The sequence below is a fragment of the Centropristis striata genome, chromosome 15 (assembly GCF_030273125.1).
Source record: "Centropristis striata isolate RG_2023a ecotype Rhode Island chromosome 15, C.striata_1.0, whole genome shotgun sequence".
NCBI lineage: Eukaryota > Metazoa > Chordata > Actinopteri > Perciformes > Serranidae > Centropristis > Centropristis striata.
Window position 1 is genome coordinate 18,786,087 of NC_081531.1, and position 22,823 is coordinate 18,808,909.

Below are 22,823 nucleotides of genomic sequence, written 5' to 3' on the forward strand. Positions count from 1 at the left end.
TTTTTCTGTCCTGTTGCCAAAAATGAGCTTATTTGTCTACATGTCAATTCCTCTTTCCTGGGCCCTACACCATCGTTCTCTCCACCAAGCCTTAAACAATTTTTTTTTTACAAAAAAGCTTTAAAAAAATCATCCTGTCTTGCTAGCTGTCACCTTACTTCTTTCATACACGAGTACTACCTGCACAGATCTGAACCCTGCTCTGCGCTACGCACTGCTTATGATGCTAATATAAGCATTACATTATTTCAGTCAGTTTGACACATCAGCTCACTTACAGAAGTGCAGTGTGTGTATATGTGTGTGTGTGTGTGTGTGTGTGTGTATGTGTGTGTGTGTATGCGTGCTTCCAAAATATTAAGGTGAGAAAATGTGTCTTTCATATCCTCACAATCTAAAGTAAGCCTTTTCGCTTTTCCAAAAAGTGAATTCAACATTAAGATGCCAATAGCAAACCAACCACAACCAAACAAGACCGAAAGTCACAGCAACAGATATCTATGAGCGTTTTAATTATGGTCGGAAAAACAAAACATTCTCTGTCATAACGCCAGCAGTATCAGCATTAAGTATCTGCAGTAATTACACACTTTGGATCCTGACAACTGGTCAGTTTCCGTTCCTGTCAGCTCGTCACTCACCCATCACTCGGAGCCTCTCTGCGCCCACAACCACCTCCTGCTCGTCGGCGGAGAAGAGGAGCTTTCCAGAGGTGGATTTGACTTCAAACATCTTGCCTCGTGCTTTAAATCCACTGGATCCTGAACCGAACACACAGAAGGAGAAGAGACATCAAAGGGGAGCAACTGAGCTGGAGCTGATTTTTTTTACTGAATTAAATCAGTATTTGACATTTAAAATGCATCCAGGTGGAAGATATTCAAGGTGCCCTGCAGGACCTGCTAGCTTAAAGGTACACTATGTAACATTTCTGCAGAAATATGAACTATGTGTTGTTGGGTTGTGGACTGACATTATCCCAAATGTTTTTAACAATCATAAAAACATTACTAAATAACATCATGTAACTATGACGTATGCGTATTAGGGCCAAGTATGAAAAGAAAAAAAATACGGACTTGGGGGAGAGGGGAAAATATTTTGAGAAAAAAGTTGCAAATTTGCGAGATTAAAGTGGCAAATCTTTGAGAAAAAAATACCAGATTTCCGAGACTTAAAGGGGCAAATTTGCGTTTTTCTCACAGATTTGCCACATTAAATCTAATAGATTTGCCACTTTAATCTAGTAAATTTGCGACTTTTTTCTCAAAATATAACCGCCTTCCCCTGAGTATTTAAAAAAAAAAAAAAAAAATGTATACTTTACTTCTCTGGTTGTTCTAAATTATGGGGTAACACGGGAAACACTTTGCAACGTAATCCAGAGAGACATAATTTAATAATATGATATTTTAGATTTTTGGGAACATCAGCAACATGGATGCGAGTGTATCTGCTTTGATTTCACCTCTTGAAATTTGAGACCTAAATTATTAAAGTTTGACAGGATTAAGATAGTTGTCAGTCAACACTTTTGATTCTAGAAAAGCATGAGTAACCAAGAAATATTTAGAGGACAGACTTAAAGAAAACATTCAGAGTGGTCAGTGATGAAATGTTTGGAAACTATTTCCTCCAGATGATTGTGCTGGTGAGAGAGATTTCCCCACCAAGATTTCACTGAAGGTCTGCAGGAAACTTGAGAAAATGCTCAGATCCAAGCTGCCAAAACTGTAACTGGCGTCAAGACAAACAAGAAATAGAAAATGTAGACAACCCCCTCCATCTAAAATTGCTTTGTCTCGTGGCGGCAGAAAACACTTGGCGCTGGGGGGTGACTGATTGACGCGCGTGCAATTGATTCTGTCACTCTCCATCTGGGATGTGAAGTTCTTCCCCATACACCAACGGAGCTGAGTCATCCAAGAGAAACATCGGAGCAGACTTCGCCGTCTTCCTCTTCAGACCCAGAAGGCAAATGTCAGCACACTTTTTAATGTGAGAGACACTTCCTGTGCATGTTTACACAAAATGATTTCCATTCAGAGAAGACTGCCAACTCTATTAGTGGGTGACAGGTGGAGAATGGGGGAATGTAAAGAAGAAAGTGCGATCACAGAGTTATGGTGGTGCAACTGAGGCCTCTGCTGGCACAGTTTAGGGGGAACAGAGGAAGAATTTATGATGTGATAATGTTTAATCCTAGAAAATGAGGCAATGACTCCTGACAGTTGGAGCTGTGGTTCCTGACCTGAGAGTCTTAGACTCCCCAAAGGCTCCCAAAATAAATGGAAAATCGCACAATGATTAAAATGATGAGAAATAATATATCTGCAATATAATATGTTTTTCTTTTTCCCTTAGGTTTAGTTAATCTTTTTGTTAATAAAAAGAAGTAGATCGTTTTATCTCACCAGCCCTCAAATGAAACAATTTGTAAAGGGAATAACATGATCAATGATGCCAAAAGCCTCATCATACTTTAGAATAAAGGTATGTTTTAAGTGGTGATAAAGCTTAAGAACAAATTAAAGGGGAATTTCTCACTGGGTGACTAATGGGGATAACATATGAAATTGGTTCATTATTGAGGGTGAGAGCTGCACTAGCAGCAGGGAAACAAGATAAGATGTAAACAGACGGGCCAATTGACATAAACCTACATCTACTTTAAGTGCTTATGCCCATTAGTCACATAGTCATGCAAGATGGAAAAATAGGTTGGAGGTTGAAGAATATCGGAATTCTACGTCATGCATCTGTTGCAGCTGATGTCGTCAGTGTTCTCAGGTTTAATGTTTTTGAATAAAAAAATATATCATACCAAAAGAAAACATCAAAAAACCACATGAAAGCATCTTACCTGTTACAAGTTGTGTGAGCAGCTGGTTGTTGCTGTTGACAATATTGACCGACACATTTCTGGACGACTGCAGGAACAGCGGGCGGCCCTGCGAAGAGATGTGTGATGCAATAATTAGTTATTCAATTATTAATTTGTTTTCTTTTTGGGGAGGAGGTATGATTACTAATGTGAAAAGAGAAAATAAATCAAGATTTTCAATCATGAATCAACACATGTTCAGGAAGATATAACAATGGCAGAAAACAACATCAAAACCTACACAGTTAGGGTGAGCAAATACATTGTTTCCAGCTGGAATGGCTCAGAATGTCCATATGAAGGGTTTGCATGATTTCTTACAAAAATAATGCACTGGAATTTGTAGCTATTCCATGAAATGTTGCTCTGTGAGAAAGCCATAAAAGTCGCCTGTCAGGTGGGTGGAAGTGGATGGGTTACCCCTGGTTCCCATCGATGGAAGTTATGTCTGAAGCCTGACCATGTTTTTTTCCCTAACCTTAAGGAAGTGCTTTTAGTGGCTGGACCTAACCGCTTTACATCATTACGAACAAGTTTAAAACAGTGATTGTGAGGTAGGTTACAACCTGTCAACAATGGTTGCATGATTGGAAGACAGGACTGAAAGGAATGTCTTGTATTACACTTTTCCTGTGTTGCAGACACTGATGATTGTTCACACATAAGATGTTTCCTGGCAAGCATTCATTCATTCATTATCCTCAACCACTTATTCGCACTCGGGTCACGGGGGGCTGGAGCCGATCCCAGCAGTCGGGAGACAGCTCTTGGGCGAGAGGCGGGATAAACCCTGAACAGGTCGCCAGACTATCGCAGGGCAGACACATAGAGACAGACAGTAACTCCTACGGGCAATTTAGAGTCACCAACTAAACCTAAGTGCATGTTTTTGAACTGTGGGAGGAAGCTGGAGTACCCGGTGAGAACCCCCGCTGACACAGGGAGAACATGCAAACTCCACATAGAAGAGTCACAGACCGAGTAGAGCCAGCGACCCTCTTGCTGTGAGAAAAGAGTGCTAACCACTACACCGCAGTGTAGCCCCCTCCTGGCAAACAACAAATGCTGAATACGTTTTTTTTTAGAAATCAAATCAAATCAAACCAAATCAAAATTAATTCATTTATCCCTGAGGGGAAATTCAGTTAGTCTGGTAGAATCCCTTGAAGAATGAGTCTGATGGCTGTAGGAGCGAAGGATCTTTTGTATCTCTCCATCCTGCAACGGAGAGAGAGGAGCCGTCCACTGCTGTTTTTTTGGTCCATAAAGGTTTTGTGTAGCGGATGATCCGGGTATTTCAAGATGATAAGAAGAGAGAGTAGAAGAGAGCTGTGTCACACCATATATGAGACCTCGTCTATAATAGTGACATGTTTTGTCCTTTACTTAGGCAGCATGGGGGTATATGCACCCTGAAGTATTTGCCATGATGTCATTTTAGTATGGAGCAAGAAAAGAAAAAACAACAAACCCTTAACTGACAGCAGGTGGCAACCTATTTTAGCCAGATGAACTTTGGGGTTCTAGGAATGGTAGTGTCAGCCAGTGAGTCCAACACTTTGGTCCAGACTGGCCTCTTGACAAATATTTGATGTGCTGTGACTTTCAATCCAGTGCTGCTGGCAGGCTGACAGTTTGCTTCAGACATTCATGTTCCCCTTAGGGGGCATTATAATAATTTAACCCTTGGTATTTCCTCTTGCACCACCATCTGGTAAAAAGTTTGTTTTGTGTAGCACCTGCTTGCTAATGACACCCCAGATAGCCTCAGCTGTACTTCACGTTTGGTGCAAATAAATGCATGCTATATGCATTATTTTATTTTGAAGTTATAACTGTTATATCCAGTGTGTGCTGTCAACACCTTCAGACAAATCACCTGATAGGTATACCTGTGCTGACTGGGGGCTGGGCTAATAAAGGCTGAGCCAGCTGTAAGGTTGTAATGGCTGTATGGTTAAAAAGTACAAGAGTGCATTCCCACACATACACGTGCAACTACACATTCAAACACACACACACACACACACACACACACACACACCATAACTGTCCGAGAGCAGAGACTTCAGCCTCCTGCTCAGTTTGATAACTTCTATTTCCCAGAGTGCCCTGCACCAATCTGTAATGCTGATCACGTCGGACACTCTGCTCTTTCTGTGCCCGACTAATCTTCATGCCTCAGTCAACTTCTTAATTAGAGATAACGGCCTGACCATTGTGCTGCGCTCGCAGTCGAGGAGGGGATATGCCTTGTGTGTATAATACTGATAACATTATGGCTCTCGCCAAACTTATTGAAGTTCTCACAGTAAATACACCAAATGTATGATATGCAAGCAAGAAATTGTAACAATAACAATGCTGTGTGACCTGAATATAAGCTAAAAAGGAAGTTTGAAAATAGTTGATAAATAGAACAGACATAGACATTAACTGTGGAGGCATTTGAGCATGTCAGGTTTGACAGATCCACTCTTTTCTTTTAAGGTTTAGGTGTGTGTGACTAAAATGAGTTTGCCTTCTGAAAATGCAAAAAAAGTTTTCTTCTTTCTATTTTGTTTTTTATCTCACACTCTGGACATGGTCTATAAGGAAAATATGTATTTTTTTTAAATGTTCAAAGGGTGCTTGCCATTGACAAAATAATTTGAAGGTTGAATCAGCAATTCTAAAGAAAGCCTGTTAATATTTGAACCCAAACAAATATACACTCTTCTGTCAGTACTTTTTAACATCTTTCTCACTCCCATTGCTTTCTGTATCTACATCCATGGCCTTTTCGGTGTCCTGTGCACAAGCATGAATGGACCAATTTTGTTTCCAATTTACAGAGCCAGGGCTGTGTATGAAAAACACACACAATACGGATGGCTAGCAGACTGTGAGAACATATTCACTGAATTTGACAAAAAAAAGTCTGATTAGAATAACAGACTCCACTTTTAACGAACGAGAAACAATCCCTGTGCGGGTTCTAAAACCAGAATGTTTTCTGTAAAGTTGAGGCATCTGGATTTCCAGAATATAATATAGTGGCCTTGAAAGGGGCCCTATACAGATAATGCCATATATAATGTCAAAATGTTGGATCGTCATGTTAAATGTGGCTAAAGTTTCAAATAATTATTGTGACAATGATAGACATATGGTTCATCTAATCACCTGGCAGGTCTGCCCTTTTCCAAATGTTTTTTTGTTGCTTTCTATGGATAAAAACCTCTGATCATACTTAACACTCCTTTTCTACAGGTTTTTCATATGCTCGGCTCAGGTAAGCTTGTAAAAGATTATATGGCCATGTACTCTAGGCTCGTGCAGTATTTACTTATATACATACACTGCTACATGTAGTACGATGATAACATCAGGGAAACCGCTGATCTTGGTTGTAAAGCCCTGAAAACATTTTTGTTTAACTTTCAATTTTTTTCTATAGAGAAGAGCACACTAAAACCTCGCCCCCACCAGAGGGGAAAACAATCCATCGCTCTCCATTGACTTTGTATTGAATGAAGGAGCCTCTTATATTATTCTGTCTGTTAGCAAAAAACAGAAAAATGTCCAAAAAGTGCTGTGTGGCGAAATGCATACCAACAAGTTGAAAACCAGAAATACGATTTTAAAATCTGATACGGACATATACAGACGTGAGACATTGGGGAAAACTGTGCAATCCTGAAACTCAATATATTAAACATTTACTTACGTATGTAGTGCATTTTGTCACTAAGTCATATACCCAAAGTCAGTTTTAGGGTAACTACATTTCTGTAAGTTCAGTTAAAGCATTTGACACTATGTAACTCGTGTTGTAGTAGAATGTGTATAATTCAGAAAGCTATCCGGTATTAAGCTTAGCTTGCTAGCACATAGCTAACATTAGCTTGCTAACACATAGCTGACATTAGCTAGCTAGCAGCCAACTTGTCCTTTCTAGTAGACATAGGGTGCTTACATATTTATATAAAATGTTTAAATCTATCTATTTTTCAGCTAGAAACAAGCATTTTGTTAGCATTTCAGCCCTTAGTTGCCACACTGATTAGATGGTTTGGTGTGGTTTTTGGAGCATGACCTATGAGTATGACGCATGGCACTCTGTGTCTGTACTGTACACATAAGAGCCAGGTATATTGCATGTTTCACTGTAGAAGATAGTTCTATTAAAAAACTTGTAGCAATCTATGATTAACTCCATGATAACCACCTTGAGGTTGATTGTGCAATCTTTACATTATGACAAAAATAGAGAAATAATAAATAAGAAGCTTTGGCACTAGTGTTGTTACACAGAGTACAGTGTGCTTTGTCTCAAAGCAGCCATCTTACTGTTCCATCTCTCTGCACAGTACAGTCTCTTGATACGCCTCAGAGAGGCTACTGCAGGAGTCCTTTGGGGCTTTTTGTGTACAGTACATGTGTTTAGTTTGTTGTTGTGTGGCATCTCTGATCCACTCCGTCTATCTCTTCTCTCCCTTACTAATGCAACAGACCATATTACTCCCAGCAGGATGCCTCTCACGCAGAGAGGAATCAGAGAGAGAAAATAAGAGAGAAGAGTTAGATGAGAGACTTGGAGAAAGAGTTGGTTATAGAAATATTTCTTGGAGGCAGAGCTGCTTCGAGGACTACCAATAAGCTCACTGTTCGAATCAGGTTATTTCTATAGTTGGCTTGCTCTTCATTCAACTAAAGTAAACAAGGCAGGTGTGAGAAAAACACCCTAACATCTATTTTGGGAGAAATACATTCAATGTTTAGCGAGTTATGTGTTTGATTTGTATAATTCTATGTATCTACTGTATATTAACTAAGAGATTACCATGGTTGCTTTTTAAAATCTTGTTTGTATCAGCTTTTCTATTACATTTAAGTCCCAAGTATGAACTGAACACTGCTAAATTAGAATAAAAATACACACCAAAAGACAAGGGACACAAAGAGAAGTTAGGCAGTATTGGTCAATACATGAGACCAGACTGCACGTAGCAGGAGTCTTCCTTGTTTTTTTGTTTTTTTTAATCTTTCTTTCTATCCTTTCCTCTCACCTTGTCTGCTTAAGCCACCTTGTCCTCTCCTCTCTTTATTTATCCCTCTGCTTTAGTTATTGTATCCTGTCTCCCCACCTATTTGCCCTTTCCTTTTCCAGTCTCTTTTCTATTAATCTCCATTGTATTGTCAAGTTCTCCATTTCATTTTTCCAGTATTTTTAAACAGATATTTTGAACTAACAATAGAAGAAATCCATTGCAAAGCAAAATCTGGCATCAGCACATGACAATGACTACAAAAGCCTCCACTATAATTCAGTATGCTAAATATCAACCTGTATATCAATATATATCCATAATTAATGTTCATACGTTGGGTTGCGCCAATAAAACCTGTCTGAACGGGTCAAATTTATGCACTTAAAATGAGCAGTCATCCAAAGCTGCTTCTTGGTGAAATGTGGACATCATTTCAATATAAATATTTACCCATGCCATGATATCAGACTGCGAACATGTTGTGCTTGTTTGAGTCTTTGTTGAACTTGGCCACTTCCTGTGCATCACCGCCTGTCAAAATATGCAGTCTGGCTTCCCATTTCTCTCGTTCTTATCCAGCCCTCTTCCATCCTTCCCCCTTTTTCTGTCTCAATTCCTTCTCCTTCTTCTTCTCCCTCATTCTTCATCTTCATCTCTATCTCCATCGCTACTCCACTCTCTTTTGTCTACCTCGCTCTCTTATGCCGCTCTCCTATCTCCATCACTCATCCTCCCTCTCAGCGTGCGTAAGGTCCTAGACAGCAGAGATAAAGCGTGCTGCTCTCTTGCATTATCAAGCTGTCCGTCCACTACCTGCACAGAGCTATTATACTGCCAGAGTAGAAGAGATGGAACGAGAGAGTGCATATCACTTTATCGTGCAAATCTCTCCATTTTTCTGACATCTCTAGGCTTGGATAGTCCTCCAGTAGTCGTAATAAGGACAGCAGGAACCACATCTGAATGTTTATTCTTTAAACAGAACATACCAGGGGACCACAGACACACTTTGCATTTGGATTGGTAAATTTTAAAGATTTCCTGCAAAAAAAACATGCTGAAGTTGTGGCTCTGTGGAGAATAGTGGAGAATAGACATTTCCAGGTTGTTGCATGCATTTGTTTCCCAACCAAACCCCCTGGTCTGAAACAGGTGCACTTATGGGGCCATATGGTACTTGTCATGGTGCAGTGTCTTTTCTTGTCTTAGTATGACAAGACATGACGTGAAATTGTAAGACATAAGTATTATTTTGACACAGCATGACACTTCCTGTATTGCTATGACATGAAATGACACAAAACATCTTGTTATGACATGCCATGACACCACAGAAATTGTCAGCACATCTTGAAATTTTCTGGATTTTATGACATGAAATGACATAAATGTGGATCATCTTGTCAGAATAAAATGTAATCTTTAAATTTTTTTTATTTTGTTCTGGACTTGTCCAAGCCTGGAAAGATACTGGAGAGATGTTTTCCAAACCTTGTCACTTAAAAGTAATCTTGAGCTATAACCTAACCCACTGATTGCTCTTTTCAGCACCACTGGAGAGGATAACACACGTCTTACTCCAACCAAAAGCCGCACATTGTCTTTTGCCTTTAATACCATTAAGGTGGTTAAGGGACATCCTGTCCTGTCTAGACCTTGAAAAGATCCGCTATTCAGTGTGTGACTCGAGCAAGAAGTTCCAGAAGGTGTGGGGACCTTTCCTGAAATGATTTGAGAACCTTAAGTCAAATTGAAGTATCTGCCCCTCTTTTCTTTGTTCTGCTTCTCTGTCCGTTTCTATCAGCTACAGTCTGTATCAGCCAGTCTTAATTTGCCTTCTTTTACTTATCCACCTCTATTTATTTAACCATTTAACCTGTTTGTTTGTTTGTTTGTTTACTTATTTATTTTATTTTCTATTATTTGCTTATCTTTCAACTCAATACTTGACTTCCAGCAGTTCCCTATAACACTCCAGGAATAGTAGTCATGAGGAATCATGAAGTGTGGCTAGTGTGAGGGGAGGGATGTTTATGTTTATGTTGGATCACTTTGAAAAATGTACAATGTTGGAACATATGTGATGGGATAAAACATTTAAACTTCAATAAAAATATCTGAGAATTCTTTTTTGTAATTTTGAATTCATTACAGTTATGAAATTACACAATATGTTTTGGTTTAGCTATTATATGTCATTCATTTATTATCATTGCATTGTCTTAATTTAAATGTCTTGCTATGACATAACACAACATGTCTTATTATGACATGACAATTCTTAACGTGATGCGATGTAATGTGACGTGACATGGCATAATAAGTAAATGTGACTGTATGGCTTGAGTCCTTGCTGAATTTGCTCCGTCATTAAGATTCCAATGAATTATGCTAGACTAGACTAATTCTGGGCAAACACTTTGTCACAAACTGCTTTTGAAACAGATTTTTTTTAAAAAAAATTTCAGAAATAAAGAAAGAAAAGAAAAAACCTCAGTCAGAGCCAGGGTTCATTCCCAAGACCCTGCCTTAGCTCCAGATTTACTAGTAGCTGTACACTCACAGCCTTATGTTCACAGTCTTTGGGTGATGACCCTGAGAACAGGATTGTGGGTACAAGAAGCTAAAATGACTTTTCTTGGCAGGGTATCTCAGCTCAGGCTTTGGGGCTCCAGGACATCAGAGACAAGCTTTGAACTGCAACTATTGCCCCTTCAGCTCAAACAAACCACCTCCCCTGTGGAGGTTTTTCTGTGAGGGTAGACACACTGGCAGACCCACAGGACACTTGACAGACGACACAACCTGTTTGACCCGGGAATGCTTCAGGATCCCCCAGGAGGAGTGTATGGAGTACATTTGGGCTACCTAGTTTAGTCTGCTCAGACGATTACCTGACCTAAATATGTAGCAGGACATGGATCAATGGTTTTCACCTACAGTGCCTTTGTGAGAACATGTAGTGTGGTGCCTTTCGTTCTAAACAATATGTTATAGCGTAGTTTGGAAAGTCTTAGAAAACATAATTTAAGCTTTGTGACAGCAACATTTATTTTAATTAATGAAAACAATACAACTTGTAGGTGGAGTAGAGGCACCAACACCAACAAGACTGTTTGTCAATACCACCCATAACAGCACATATGACCGTTTGTCAAAATGAGCATTTCCCGGCCCATGGTACAGTTGAGTGTTCTAAAAATAGCACGTCAATTTACATACATGTACGGTTTGTAGTTGTAAAAAAGGCTGCAGTTTCAGTTCATTTTTAGCCTACAAAACCATTCGCCTAGGTTTAGGGTGAAAAAAAATCCTAGTAAAGCAATATATAAGACAAAAAGTAAAAAAGTAAATAAATGCACGTAAATGCTGGAAGTAAAGTAATTATGAGGGAGAGTGAGCCTGGAAATTACTTCAAAGTTACATAAAAAGTAGTTTACTTTTGTTTTAACACAGGAGGACACAAACCCAGTTCTCCTGGGTGACCCTCCCTTCCTCCCTGACTATGACATCCACCATTGAAACTCCACATGGCTGTCAATTACTCCTACTATATCGGCAAAATAGTGTCTAGCAGTCTTAAACATAAATATGAGTCATATTTGGCTGCTTGTATAAACACCTTATATTGTCCTTTTTTTAGGGGAGACCAGTCTCTACGAGTCCCAACTGGATTGTCTCACATGTGTCACCCACTGTGGAAGATGTAGGCTCGACGACTCAAATTCACACTGTCACACTCACAGTCATTAGACACTCAAATCTTCACACTATTGCACCCTGTCACCTCATTCACCCAGCGTTATCAGTGCACAAGGAGAAAAAAAAACATGCTAGAAAGTAATTTACCCTTACATAAAGGTCACAGATGCAGTTTTGCATTTGTTTGGGAAATGCTATTTGACACCTACACACTACTAATGTAATGACTGCTTATGCATATGGTGGTTATCATTCCAGAACTGACTGATATGGTTCAAACTGTGAGCAAGGTGTCCCATCTTTAACTCACATGTGGCTGCTCTTAGTTAAAAGACATGCTGTTTATTCTCAAAGATGTTGTGAGCCAAGTATTGTTAGCTAACTTAGTCTAAGCACAGACCCCCAAAACAAACTGAGCACCAACAAGCACTACTGGCTAAAAAAGGGAATACCTAATGGAGATGGAATATCCAGCATCACAATGATTTACCCTTTGTCCACTCTACTTAATGTGTGTGTGTGTGTGTGTGTGTGTGTGTGTGTGTGTGTGTGTGTGTGTGTGTGTACAGTAAAAACAGCGTATAGGTGTGTCTTTCTGTGTGGGACTTACTGGTTTGGATTGGATTTCTTTGGCATAGAGGGGTTGGAGGAACTCAGAGTCCCCTTCCAGTTTCAGGCCCTTCTCTGTTATTCTCAGGTTGCCCATGCCATCCTGTGAGGAACAAAGACACAATTAGTCCATATTGTCTTCTTGTGGTTTCATAGCAAGTAGCAAGTAGCAACATAGCAACTAGTTGTGATTTCTAAATATCAAGCTCCAACCATATTCTCACTGGATAGATTTTCTTTATTGAGCCAAACGATAATCATCATTACAACACCTTATGATTTAGAATTGCAGATTATGTCCAAAAGATCTCCAACGGAAATTACAAAATTTCTCAATACCACCCATAACCACCTATATAAGAGGTCAAAACGACCCATATGAGCATTTTCTAGTACAGAGCGGTCATTAAACGTACACATACGGTTTGTAGTTGTAAAGAATTGAATTAAGGCTAGGCTAGTTTTAGGGCAAAAAACTTTCTGGTAAGATGTTATAAAAGACAGTTTAAACAGTAAGTAAATGTACATAGAAGCCATAAATGTAGTAGTTACAAGGATGACGTGACTAGGAAGTGACATAGTTATGTAAAACATGATGCACAAAAGATCAGTGATGTGTAAATCACATAATTTACTTTTGTTTTGGGACACAAACTTAACTGAAAACTGAATCTGTTCAACCATATCTCCCTGCAGCCCGAGATCGACTTACATTTAAGCTCTGCATCACCGCTAGAGGACGGGGGAGGACAGTCTAAAACATAAATCTGGGTCATATTTCGCTGCCTGAACAAATGACCTATGGAGTCGTTTTTGAGGGTAAACCAATCTGTTTTTTCTTCTCAAATTAAAGCAGGTATTTTACGAATACGAAATTATTTTTGGAACAGATAACAAAGATGGAAGTTATGTCAAAAGTTAATAATGCTTTATAATTTTGCTTGCTTTCAACATCAATCAGGTCCCTTCACAGTGTTCTCTACGTACATTTCCTGCCAATATGTTGCAGAGCCATGAACATGAATGCTGGGTCTAACACCTGTCACTTCATTTTTACAAACACCTGTTATTTATCTTTGTGACAAGATTGCTGTTAATGTTGTGAAGGAAGATGTTATTTTGCTACACACTTAAATAATTCTGTGTACACTGTTCAGAGTTTCAACCTGTTTTAACTGTCTCCCTAGTTGATCAGCTGCCCTAATCTCTCTTAATCTATTCTAATGCAGTTAGTGGTTAATACTTGACTCCAGCATTAGTATTACAAACTGATTCACTGGCAAACATAGCGTACACATTGCATACGCAAACAGAGACTGGGCATTCACTATTCTTCATTATTGAAAACAGGTTTAAAGATTAAACACCGCACTGTATATGCACAGTGAGAGCTCAGAAGTATTCTATCCTATCATGTGAATAATATATCCATATAAGAGGAGGTTTGTGTGAATTATGTGCAATAAAAATGTATAATAGTCTGAAATAAAATAGCACAAATAAATAGTGTCCCTCCAAGCCAAGCTCAGGGGAAAACACCAATTGCTTATGCATGCTGTTTTTGGTAAATTAAGTGAAGATTTTTAAGGTGGCGGCAGGCATAGAATATTATTTAATAAAACTGGGGAAACAAATTCACATAGGAGCAAGCAAGTGGCTTATGAAGTCCATTTGACAGGCTGGTCACTGATTGAATTTCTCCAATCAGCAGCAAACAGTAAATTAGGATGTTTCCCTTTACCAAATACAGTCAAGGTTTCCAAAAGAAAGGCTTTATCTTTTATCTACACTGTTTTTCTTGCCGTTTCAGTCCAAAATCTATACAAAGGGAAAGACAAGCACTGCAGAAACTTGCCAGTCAGTCAAAGGTATTGCAGTAGTGCTACAGATGCTTCCATTGCCTCAGTCTGTAAACTAGAACAGCAACAGACCAAAGGATATTAAGCAGCAGTGATAAGAGGATATTGGCTCGGGGGCTGCTTTGATTCAAATACGACTAGCAAGGCTGACCCTTCACTTTCCATTCAGTCATTATATATATTAAATGAGATCACGCGCTGGATCATTTCAAAGATAAGAGACGTCAGTGTGAGAGAAGAGTAAGAAAGGGAGAGAAAAAAGTCATCTATCTGCCCATGTGATCTTCTCCTGCAAAGACTTTTTTTGTTTTTCCTGCTGTCTTTTGATCCCTCTGGTTCTGACGAGCAAATGGGGATCAAGACCCCTTGAAATCCCAAAGTAACTGTGGACTGTTTTCAAGCCTCCTTCATGTAATCCTTCCCCCCACAGTGTAAAACATATTAAGATTCTGGCACTGTTGTGGCAACAGGGGGGTTTGAGTCCTGGACGTGTTGTGATTGTGAATTATCCCCAGGTGGAAATCAGCAGGCCTGTCAGAAGAGGCCAGCAGACGCTATTTAAACTCAATATCCGGCACTTTGATGACGAAAATCAACTGTAAGAAAGGAGACATATATTTTCCCTACTTGGAGGTTCTCAACAGAATATCCTTAAATACAGGTCCTCATAGACATATTGATTTCCCACTGATTCATGTGGTCCCTCCTTATTGTAATGTATAGCATATACTCAGTGATTCCTCCCGCTGGCTACTTCATATCTCAGTCTGGATAATCATTGAGGGTGCATAATAGCTGAGAAGTAAATGTTGCGCTTCAGTCTGTATCGCTCCCTCTCCATTTCACACTCCTTTTCTCTCTATGGAGATAAGTCCTGATACGTACTTACAAAGAACTGAATTTCAGAAATTCAACTCATATGGACACCTGAAATACAGTATTGAATTGCTTATATTTCATAAAGAAATAGTGGTACATAATACAATAATACCACAGGAAGAAATTTAGGTTTTCTGTCCTTGTCCAGTAGAGAACTATGAATAGACAAGTGCTGGATGTGGAAAAGAAGGAAACCAGGAAGACTTGTGAACAGCGATTCAGGATACAAAATGCTCATAACAAGTTTAATAAATGACTGTGAAAGGAATGTGCAACTACCCTCACCTAGAATTGAAGCTCTGGCAATTTTTTTTTTTTTTTAATTTCTCCATCCCTCCTGATTATTATTGAAACCAGTAAATGACTAGTAAATACGAAGGGAATTGGCGAAAAAATACTTAAGTGAGGAGCGTAAAATGCAGCATTTGAAATACATCACATTCAACTTGACATGAGCATGTAAACTGACATTTTACACAAACAGAAAGACTGCTGAGGTATGACTTAGCTGTCTCAGCAAAGAGAGACTGGGTTTGACTGTTTCAGTACCACAAAGACATAAAGAAAGAAAGAGGTTGTGTTCCTGTTGCCTGTGAAGTAGACTGTACAGTGTGTTCAGCCATGGAAAGAAAGATTCCAAACCGGGAGGGAGCAAAGTGCTCAGTTGTGCCACGGCCAAAATAAACATTTGTTCTTGAGGAGGCTGAATGTGAACGAGAGCAGATGGGAGTAAGCAATTCAGAATTGAACTTTTTTTGTTTTTATTTCTGAGTAAGTGCTGTAACACTTTTAAGGTTTATTCAATATTTGATATTTGTAAAATTTCCACAGTAGCAGCAACAGCTGATGTTTTCAGGGTATTCCGGATGGAGGGATTTTGTCGAGGAAAATCCCTGTTATGGGTATTCCTTGAACATGGAGTAGAGAGTACTGGGTGTGTACACTGTGGAACAGAACAAAGCTATTTCAGATTTACTGGATGCTACTGTCCTTCTTTTAGTGTGAAATGTAATAACCACTGTATATACTGCCATAAAAAAGTAGTACCAACTAGCAGTACCAAAATGTACATTTAGTGCTCTCTGAAGAGTGAGCTACTGAGTTTTATTTAAATAGGGACTGGAGAATCGGAAAACCAGGGAGGTGATTTTGGATCCAGCCTTGGTTTTGACTGTTTCAGCACCATGGAGAGAGAAACAAGGTTTGACTGTATTATAAGCATGGAGAGATGCATATGTTGTGCTATCTGCTTACCAAATAGTGCAGAACATGTCCATACATGGTAGATTAGACAGTCTTTTTTATTAATCAATTGTTTGTATTTGTCACATGAAATCAAAGTATAACTCCTGTCTAATGTAATCCTGTCAAATTCTTTAATTTGTCCTCCTATTTCTTGCCAGAGTCCTCCAATCTTTCAGATCTGTGTATGTAAAAAAAGTCTCCTGCTTGAATGGTGCTCTCTGGCAGTCCGGGATCAGGTCAAGTTTCAGTGAAACAAAGGACAATTCAGTTTCTGATATCTCCTGGAAACTGATGCTCGTATGTATGGGTTCAGCCTATCATCCATAGCCTGCACATTGGCTAGCAGAATATTTTGCGGGAAAAGATCTACAAGTGCGGGACCGGAGCTGGTGTCCAATTCCTCCACACTTGCCCAGGTGATAGATGGATCCAGAGATTATTTTGCCTATTCATGTGGATGGGATTGTAGCAGATTCCGCTCTCTTCCATCTTTTCACATTTGAAAAACTCGTCCGACAGATAGACATTGGTCATCATTTTCCAATGTCAATCACAGAAACTACAACTAATATTTGTAAAATAGACTCAAAGTCCTAACTTTAGTAAACATTTAGCATAGTGGCTTGATAGAGCACAACTTCTAGATAGTAGAAACATGAACACGGGAGAGAAAACTAAACTCCAAAGCACACAGAAACAAGAAAATTCTTCTTTAAAACAGAGCTTTTTCTGCAGTCTTACACAGATTCACATGGGTATAGCTGCTGAGGACACATCTAAGAGTCGGAGACAGAGTTGAGTTGGCAGTAGTCGGCCCTGCCACCAGGTATATCATCCCCTGCTGTGGTGCTGTAATGGAAACATGTTATCACCGATGGTGTGGCTGTAACTGACCGACCCAAAACCTTAAAAGACGGACTGTTTCAGCACCATGGAGAGAGACTGGGGCTGTGCCTGAAGTCGTATGTATTATAAAATGCACTACATTTAATTAATTGACTTTATTTGTGTCTGAATTCTGAGTGCTAGTGTTTTGTAGTGTCCTCAAATCCTTAGCACCAGAAATGATAAATGTGCAACAGTTAACACCCATCAATTCTGATGCAAAATGACAAGTGTCAGACACCACACTTTGAATGTGTCTGCATCAGCGACAGAGCAGAGTGGAGCACATAGTTTGTCTCAGTCATCCCTCAGCCATCACATAGAATATAACAGCAATAGAGACTATAAGTTAAAAAGACCTAAAATATTTTAACTATAACATTTATGCATGTCATTTGTCTTCATAATGTTGGATTTCAATGAAAGTAAGGTAAAAACATAATTTTGTGCAGTATGGCAGAAGACATGAGGATAATATAACTAAGAATGTAAGATTATAATAAATGATACAGGCACACTATTCATTTTGTTTAACTTAATTCATCCGCATCCATCAGACGAATCATGGTCTTCATCTCACTGAAAAACTCCAATTAGACTTGACTCAAAACACTGAGCACAGCTGCACTGTTTGCAGTTTCTTTTCTAGTCTGAATTCTTTCTTTTTATTCTCTGCAGTGAGCAGTGTACTGCAGCCAGCACAGCCAGGCGAGCAGCCATGAATTATTCAGGATGGCTCTTACCAGGATAGAGGCCTCTGAACACTCAGGTGTGCCTCCTTACCTCTCTTCTATCCTCTCCTCCTTTCCTTTCCTTTCCTTTTCCTCACCTGCTGCCTTTCATTGTTTCATAAACTCCTCTCTTGTTCGGTTACCTTGCTGATCATCCTGTTTGTCAGTTTCAGATTCCTCATGTCCGATCTACTTCTCTTTTTCCATCTCTGTGTGTCTTTTCTCATTTTTTTTCACTTCTTTGATTTTGTCACCTACTTCTAGCTCTCTTTCTGTCTTGCCACGTGTTTTGCTTTCAATCTTTCCCTTTGCCTCCATCCTTCCTTACAACCCCTTTTCTGTCAGTTCAGTTCAGCTGGGAGGTGTTTCAATTTAAATGGAACAACATTCAAAATAACATGCTGCCAGAGCAAAATGACAAATAACAGATTATGTCATGATTCAGATGGCAGTCATAGCGGTGACAATAATACTAATAATGTTTCAATACTGCTACTCAGTCACAAAGAGAAAACATGCATATTATCTTCCACCAGTAGTTGTGTGCTTTAGTCAAAGAAACAAATGTATGTTCACATCTATTGGTCACATTGATATGTATCAATAAATGGCACTCGGAGAAAGATTCCTATTTCATTGACACCACCACCATCAGATTGCATCCATTCCAACAAGTAGTGTTCACAAATATATTCATGATTCACATCAGAATGGCTATTTCATTGAGCCAAAAGTTGAAACAGTAAAGAAATTGAGCATATCGTCACCTTCCTAAAATAATGGTCTATGTCATATGTTGACAATTTTTTTTATTTTTTATGCCTAAATCAACTCATGATGCTGGTCAGAGGGACTGATAGCAGTACTGCCCCTTCAGGTTGGAACAAGCATGCTAAACCGCCTTGTGTGCTTTCTAAAGGGTTTCTGCTGTGAGGAGCCACCTCAATCCATTTTAATGTTTTCATCTGTGATACATTCCTGTGATTTCCCCTAAGAAAATATATTTGCAATGTTTGGAAAAAAACCATTGACATTGGGAACAGTACTTTAATGCAAAATCTTAAGTCTTCAACCAAGTCCACAAGTCCACTTAGTAGCTTTTAATGATCTCAAGCTTATTAACATTTTTGTGTTTTCTGAAAAACCTGAAAGCAATGACTTAGGCTTATTTTAAGAGGGTGTCGATGCTCAGAGAGGATGAACCCTTTCGGTTTTGGAAGGTTCGAAAACTCTCCCTACCACCCCTCAGGACAAAAAAGTTAACTTTACACACATCTGGTTGATTTTCATCCTACATAGAGGTGCATGCATTTTACCTAAACATTGACTTGATCATTCATTCGTTATCTTTAGTGATTATCTGGTCTCGGGTCACGGGGGTCTGGAGCCAATCCCAGCTGACATTGGGCGAGAGGCTGGGTACACCCTGGACAGGTCGCCAATAAAAATCTACAACAATGTCTGATCCGAGCCAAAAATAATGACGCATTTGAGTTAAGCAACCAGCAGACTGCCAGACTATCACAGGGCTGACACATAGAGACAGACAATCATTTACGCTCTCATTCACTCCTACGGGCAATTTGGAGCTACCAATTAAACCTAAGCTGCTTGTCTTTGGACTGTAAGGAAGCTGGAGGGCACAGATTCAAATCTGCAACCCTCTAGCTATAAAGCGACATTGTCAACCACTCCAGCATTGTGTAGTCCCAATAATTAAATCTGAAAATTAAAATTGTGTGCTCCAAAGGTGTGCAATCCATCCATTATTTTTTTTAAACCAAATACCCTGTTAAGAATCCATTCCCTTTCCAATTCTACAACCGATCGACGACCGATCCCAGCACACATAAGCCAAGAGGCAGGATATAGGCAGGTATATTGTGTGTACTCAACCTGACAGTATTGTTTGCATTGTCAGGTGCAATGACCACTGCAGCCTATATGGGATGTTTGCTATAGGCCCGACTCTTTGGATATATTTTTTTCTCTCTCACTGGTCTGAAGCTGTGAGAGATTTGGACATAATTTATCTCACATATACCCGAGTTCCCTATCACTATTTCTCCCCCCCACCTTAATCCCTTTTTTCCTCTCTCATCCTCTCTCTCTCTCCACAGCATTTGCTGCAACAAGGACTAAATTGATCTACACTCAACACAGCATTGCCTCCACTGTCACCACTCTGTTAGCTTGATAGTTATTGAGAATTTATTGTGTTTGTGTGTGTAGTTGGGCATCTTTGTGAATGTGCCCTTCTTGGACAAGTTGTGTATGCAGTCTGTGCGCGCGTGTGTGTTTGCTGGATATGTGCGTGTGCCACTAGCTGCTCTGTTTACCTGGTTGTTTGTGGGTGTATGAGCGCAGGAGAAAACGTCTGTCTTGTAAATAACATTTGTGCCTTCAGTTCCCTCTGTTATTCTCCAGATTTATTTGGCTCAGCTGTGTGTGCTACAGCAGAGACTGAGGGGGTCAGCAGCAAGGAGGGGGAAGAGGAGCAACGGCAAATATAAGGACTGATGTAACACTGGATCGCTGTGCTCATATCTGTCCCACCATCTGTATCCACCTCTGTTTCTTTATCTAAACCATCTTTCTTTGTCTCCCTCCATCTCCTTTTCTGAAGCCGGCATCTCCAGAGAGCTGCGAGTCACTGCTGTCAATAATGTAGAGCTCTCTGCCTATTATTGAGCGTCTGCATCGATATACATCAAGCCACCACCCGAGGCTAAAGCAAATATAGACGTCTTGAAGCCATGGGGAAAATATCAAAGATTCAGACTTTTTGCATATTGCTACTTAAGGTAAGATCTATGTTTAGATACTCCTACACAGTACAAGTTCTTCTCGGATCAAGTGTTTTGCATTTGGAGAATTACCTGCAGGAAAAAGAAATGAAACACCTGCAAAATGTACCACACAATATAGGATTTCAGGCGTGTTTAAGTGGGTGTTTTGTTTTTTTCTCTGAAACTTATGTTTTAATTTACTTTTTCTCTTCTAAGTTGTGGAGGGTATACTTATACATACAATATGGGTTTAGGGACTGTGTGGCTGGATCTTAAGGAGCCGCTGTCATGGGTTATGTTCTTCAGACGTTTCTGTTTTCTGTTGCGTGCCAATGCAACTAGAGAAACTAGATTATTCTAGGTTTTTCTCCAATAAAATTCTACAACAATGCCTGATCTGAGCCAAAAAATAATGATGCATTTGAGTTAAGCAACCAGCAGTTTCACCCCAAAAAAAAAAACGGAAAAAAAATTGATCCAATGGATAATTTATAAATGACTTAAAAATATAATGAGCAGCACAGAATACAGTGAACCAGGTTGATGTTAAAGATATCTGCATGTCTTCTATTTATCTGTAAAATTTCTGATTCATTGATTTAGTTTAAATCATAAAATGACTGACTACCTGAATATTGTGTATTCCAGTATTTTTGAGTATTTTTCCAGGTGTTCCATCCATCTGTGGAGAGGTGCATAGTTGAGATAAAAATGAGGTTTCAAAGATAGAAGGGCCAGTACCAATGTGCTAAATAAAAGTGCACCAATTTTAAACTCATTATTCTCCAAACAAAATCTAACCAATCTAAGCCAATACTGTTTTCACATAAAATCATACAAAAAGAGGCTTCAACACATTACCAACCCAGAATTGATTAAGGGATACTGAAGACTGTAAAAATGCACTGGTCGAATCCTCCAAATTCAGGACGGGGCTGTGCTGCTTGGCTGCATTTGAAGGAGATTTTGAAATGGGACTTAAAACAATCTAGTGCCTTAACTAGGACACAGCAGGAAACAAAACAAATGCTGTCATGAATTTGTTTCACACTTCTACTTCCATGGCAGGGAGACAGATACCATGACAACATCACAATCAGAAAATAGGAATTGTAAATAATGTAGCATTGCGGATTACCAGATTTAAATTACAGCCTGTGTAAATCTTAGCCTCAAGGCAGCTTAAACACTTCTCCTGCAGCACATGTCAGCAAATAATGACAAGGGGCTCAGAGGTAAAACCGAGCGGCGTGTTTGCCACAGGTAAACATGGGACGATCGAGGAGAAGCTGTCTCCTTGTGTATTCTCTCATTTACCAGCAAAACCTGCGTTAGTGTTTCAAATGCAAATGAATACATGAAAGAGCGCTCTGGCCACCTGCGAGTCCTCCGCCAAAAAGCACTTGGAGAGTAAAATGAAGCACCATCGAGCGGCAACAATGCGTCTCCTGCAATCCATTCCCTCTCCAATCCTGCAACACTGAGTGCTCTTTCAATCAGCCTCCTTTGGCCCTGTGTGGCTGCCACGCGCCAACATGGCCAAACTCCAAACTAATACATTTTTCAATTGATCTGTTTGATAACAACAACAACAGAAAAAAGTTTGTCTCCTGCCCTACAGTCTGAGCGCAGCATCACCTGGTGCAGCAACTCATAGAAGCTGCTCTCTCTCTCTCTCTCTCGTCCAACAGGTGATAGCTGCAACGTCATGTTGCAACACCCTGCGATGGCTATCAGTGGAATTGGCTTTGAGATTGCTCTCCACAGCGAACCCCCGCTCCTCTGATTGAGGCCCTCGACGCAGCACCACATCATCCATCAACGGGATAGGAAAGCAGATGGGGGAGAGGGGGTTTGGAGGAGGGAGAACCCGAGAATGAAAGATGAAAGAAAGGAGAGCAGAAGGGGGTATTGATAGAGTCAGGGAGAGATAAGACTGGGTAAAATAGATAGATAAACACAGCGAGCAAGATAAGGGTAAAGAGAAAATGAGACAGACGAAGTGTTGGGGTGTAAATGAGGCGGAAGATGCCGACTGCAAGTGGAGTCAAGAGAAGGAGAGAGAAGAGAGAGACTGATGAAAACATTAGCAGGCAGAAAAATAAGTGTGAGAGACTGAATTAGAGCCTGAGAAAGAAAGAGGGGACAAGTCGTGAGAGGGAGTTCATGTCCACACTAATGGGCATGAATTTGAAAAGCCAGCTTTT

The 22,823-nt window shown here is 39.7% G+C and overlaps 1 protein-coding gene across 3 annotated transcripts in view; it reads right to left on the minus strand.

Annotated features, from left to right (window-relative positions):
* The window catches only part of sgcd (sarcoglycan, delta (dystrophin-associated glycoprotein)), a 327,671-nt gene that overhangs the window by 66,488 nt on the left and 238,360 nt on the right, over nucleotides 1–22,823 (minus strand). For all 3 annotated transcript variants that reach the window (XM_059352359.1, XM_059352358.1, XM_059352357.1), the window contains 3 exons: nucleotides 12,230–12,331; nucleotides 2,864–2,951; nucleotides 642–761 (listed from right to left, as the gene is read on the minus strand). In XM_059352359.1, coding sequence (XP_059208342.1) covers nucleotides 642–761; nucleotides 2,864–2,951; nucleotides 12,230–12,331 — 310 coding nt within the window. The remainder of the gene's footprint in view (nucleotides 1–641; nucleotides 762–2,863; nucleotides 2,952–12,229; nucleotides 12,332–22,823) is intronic.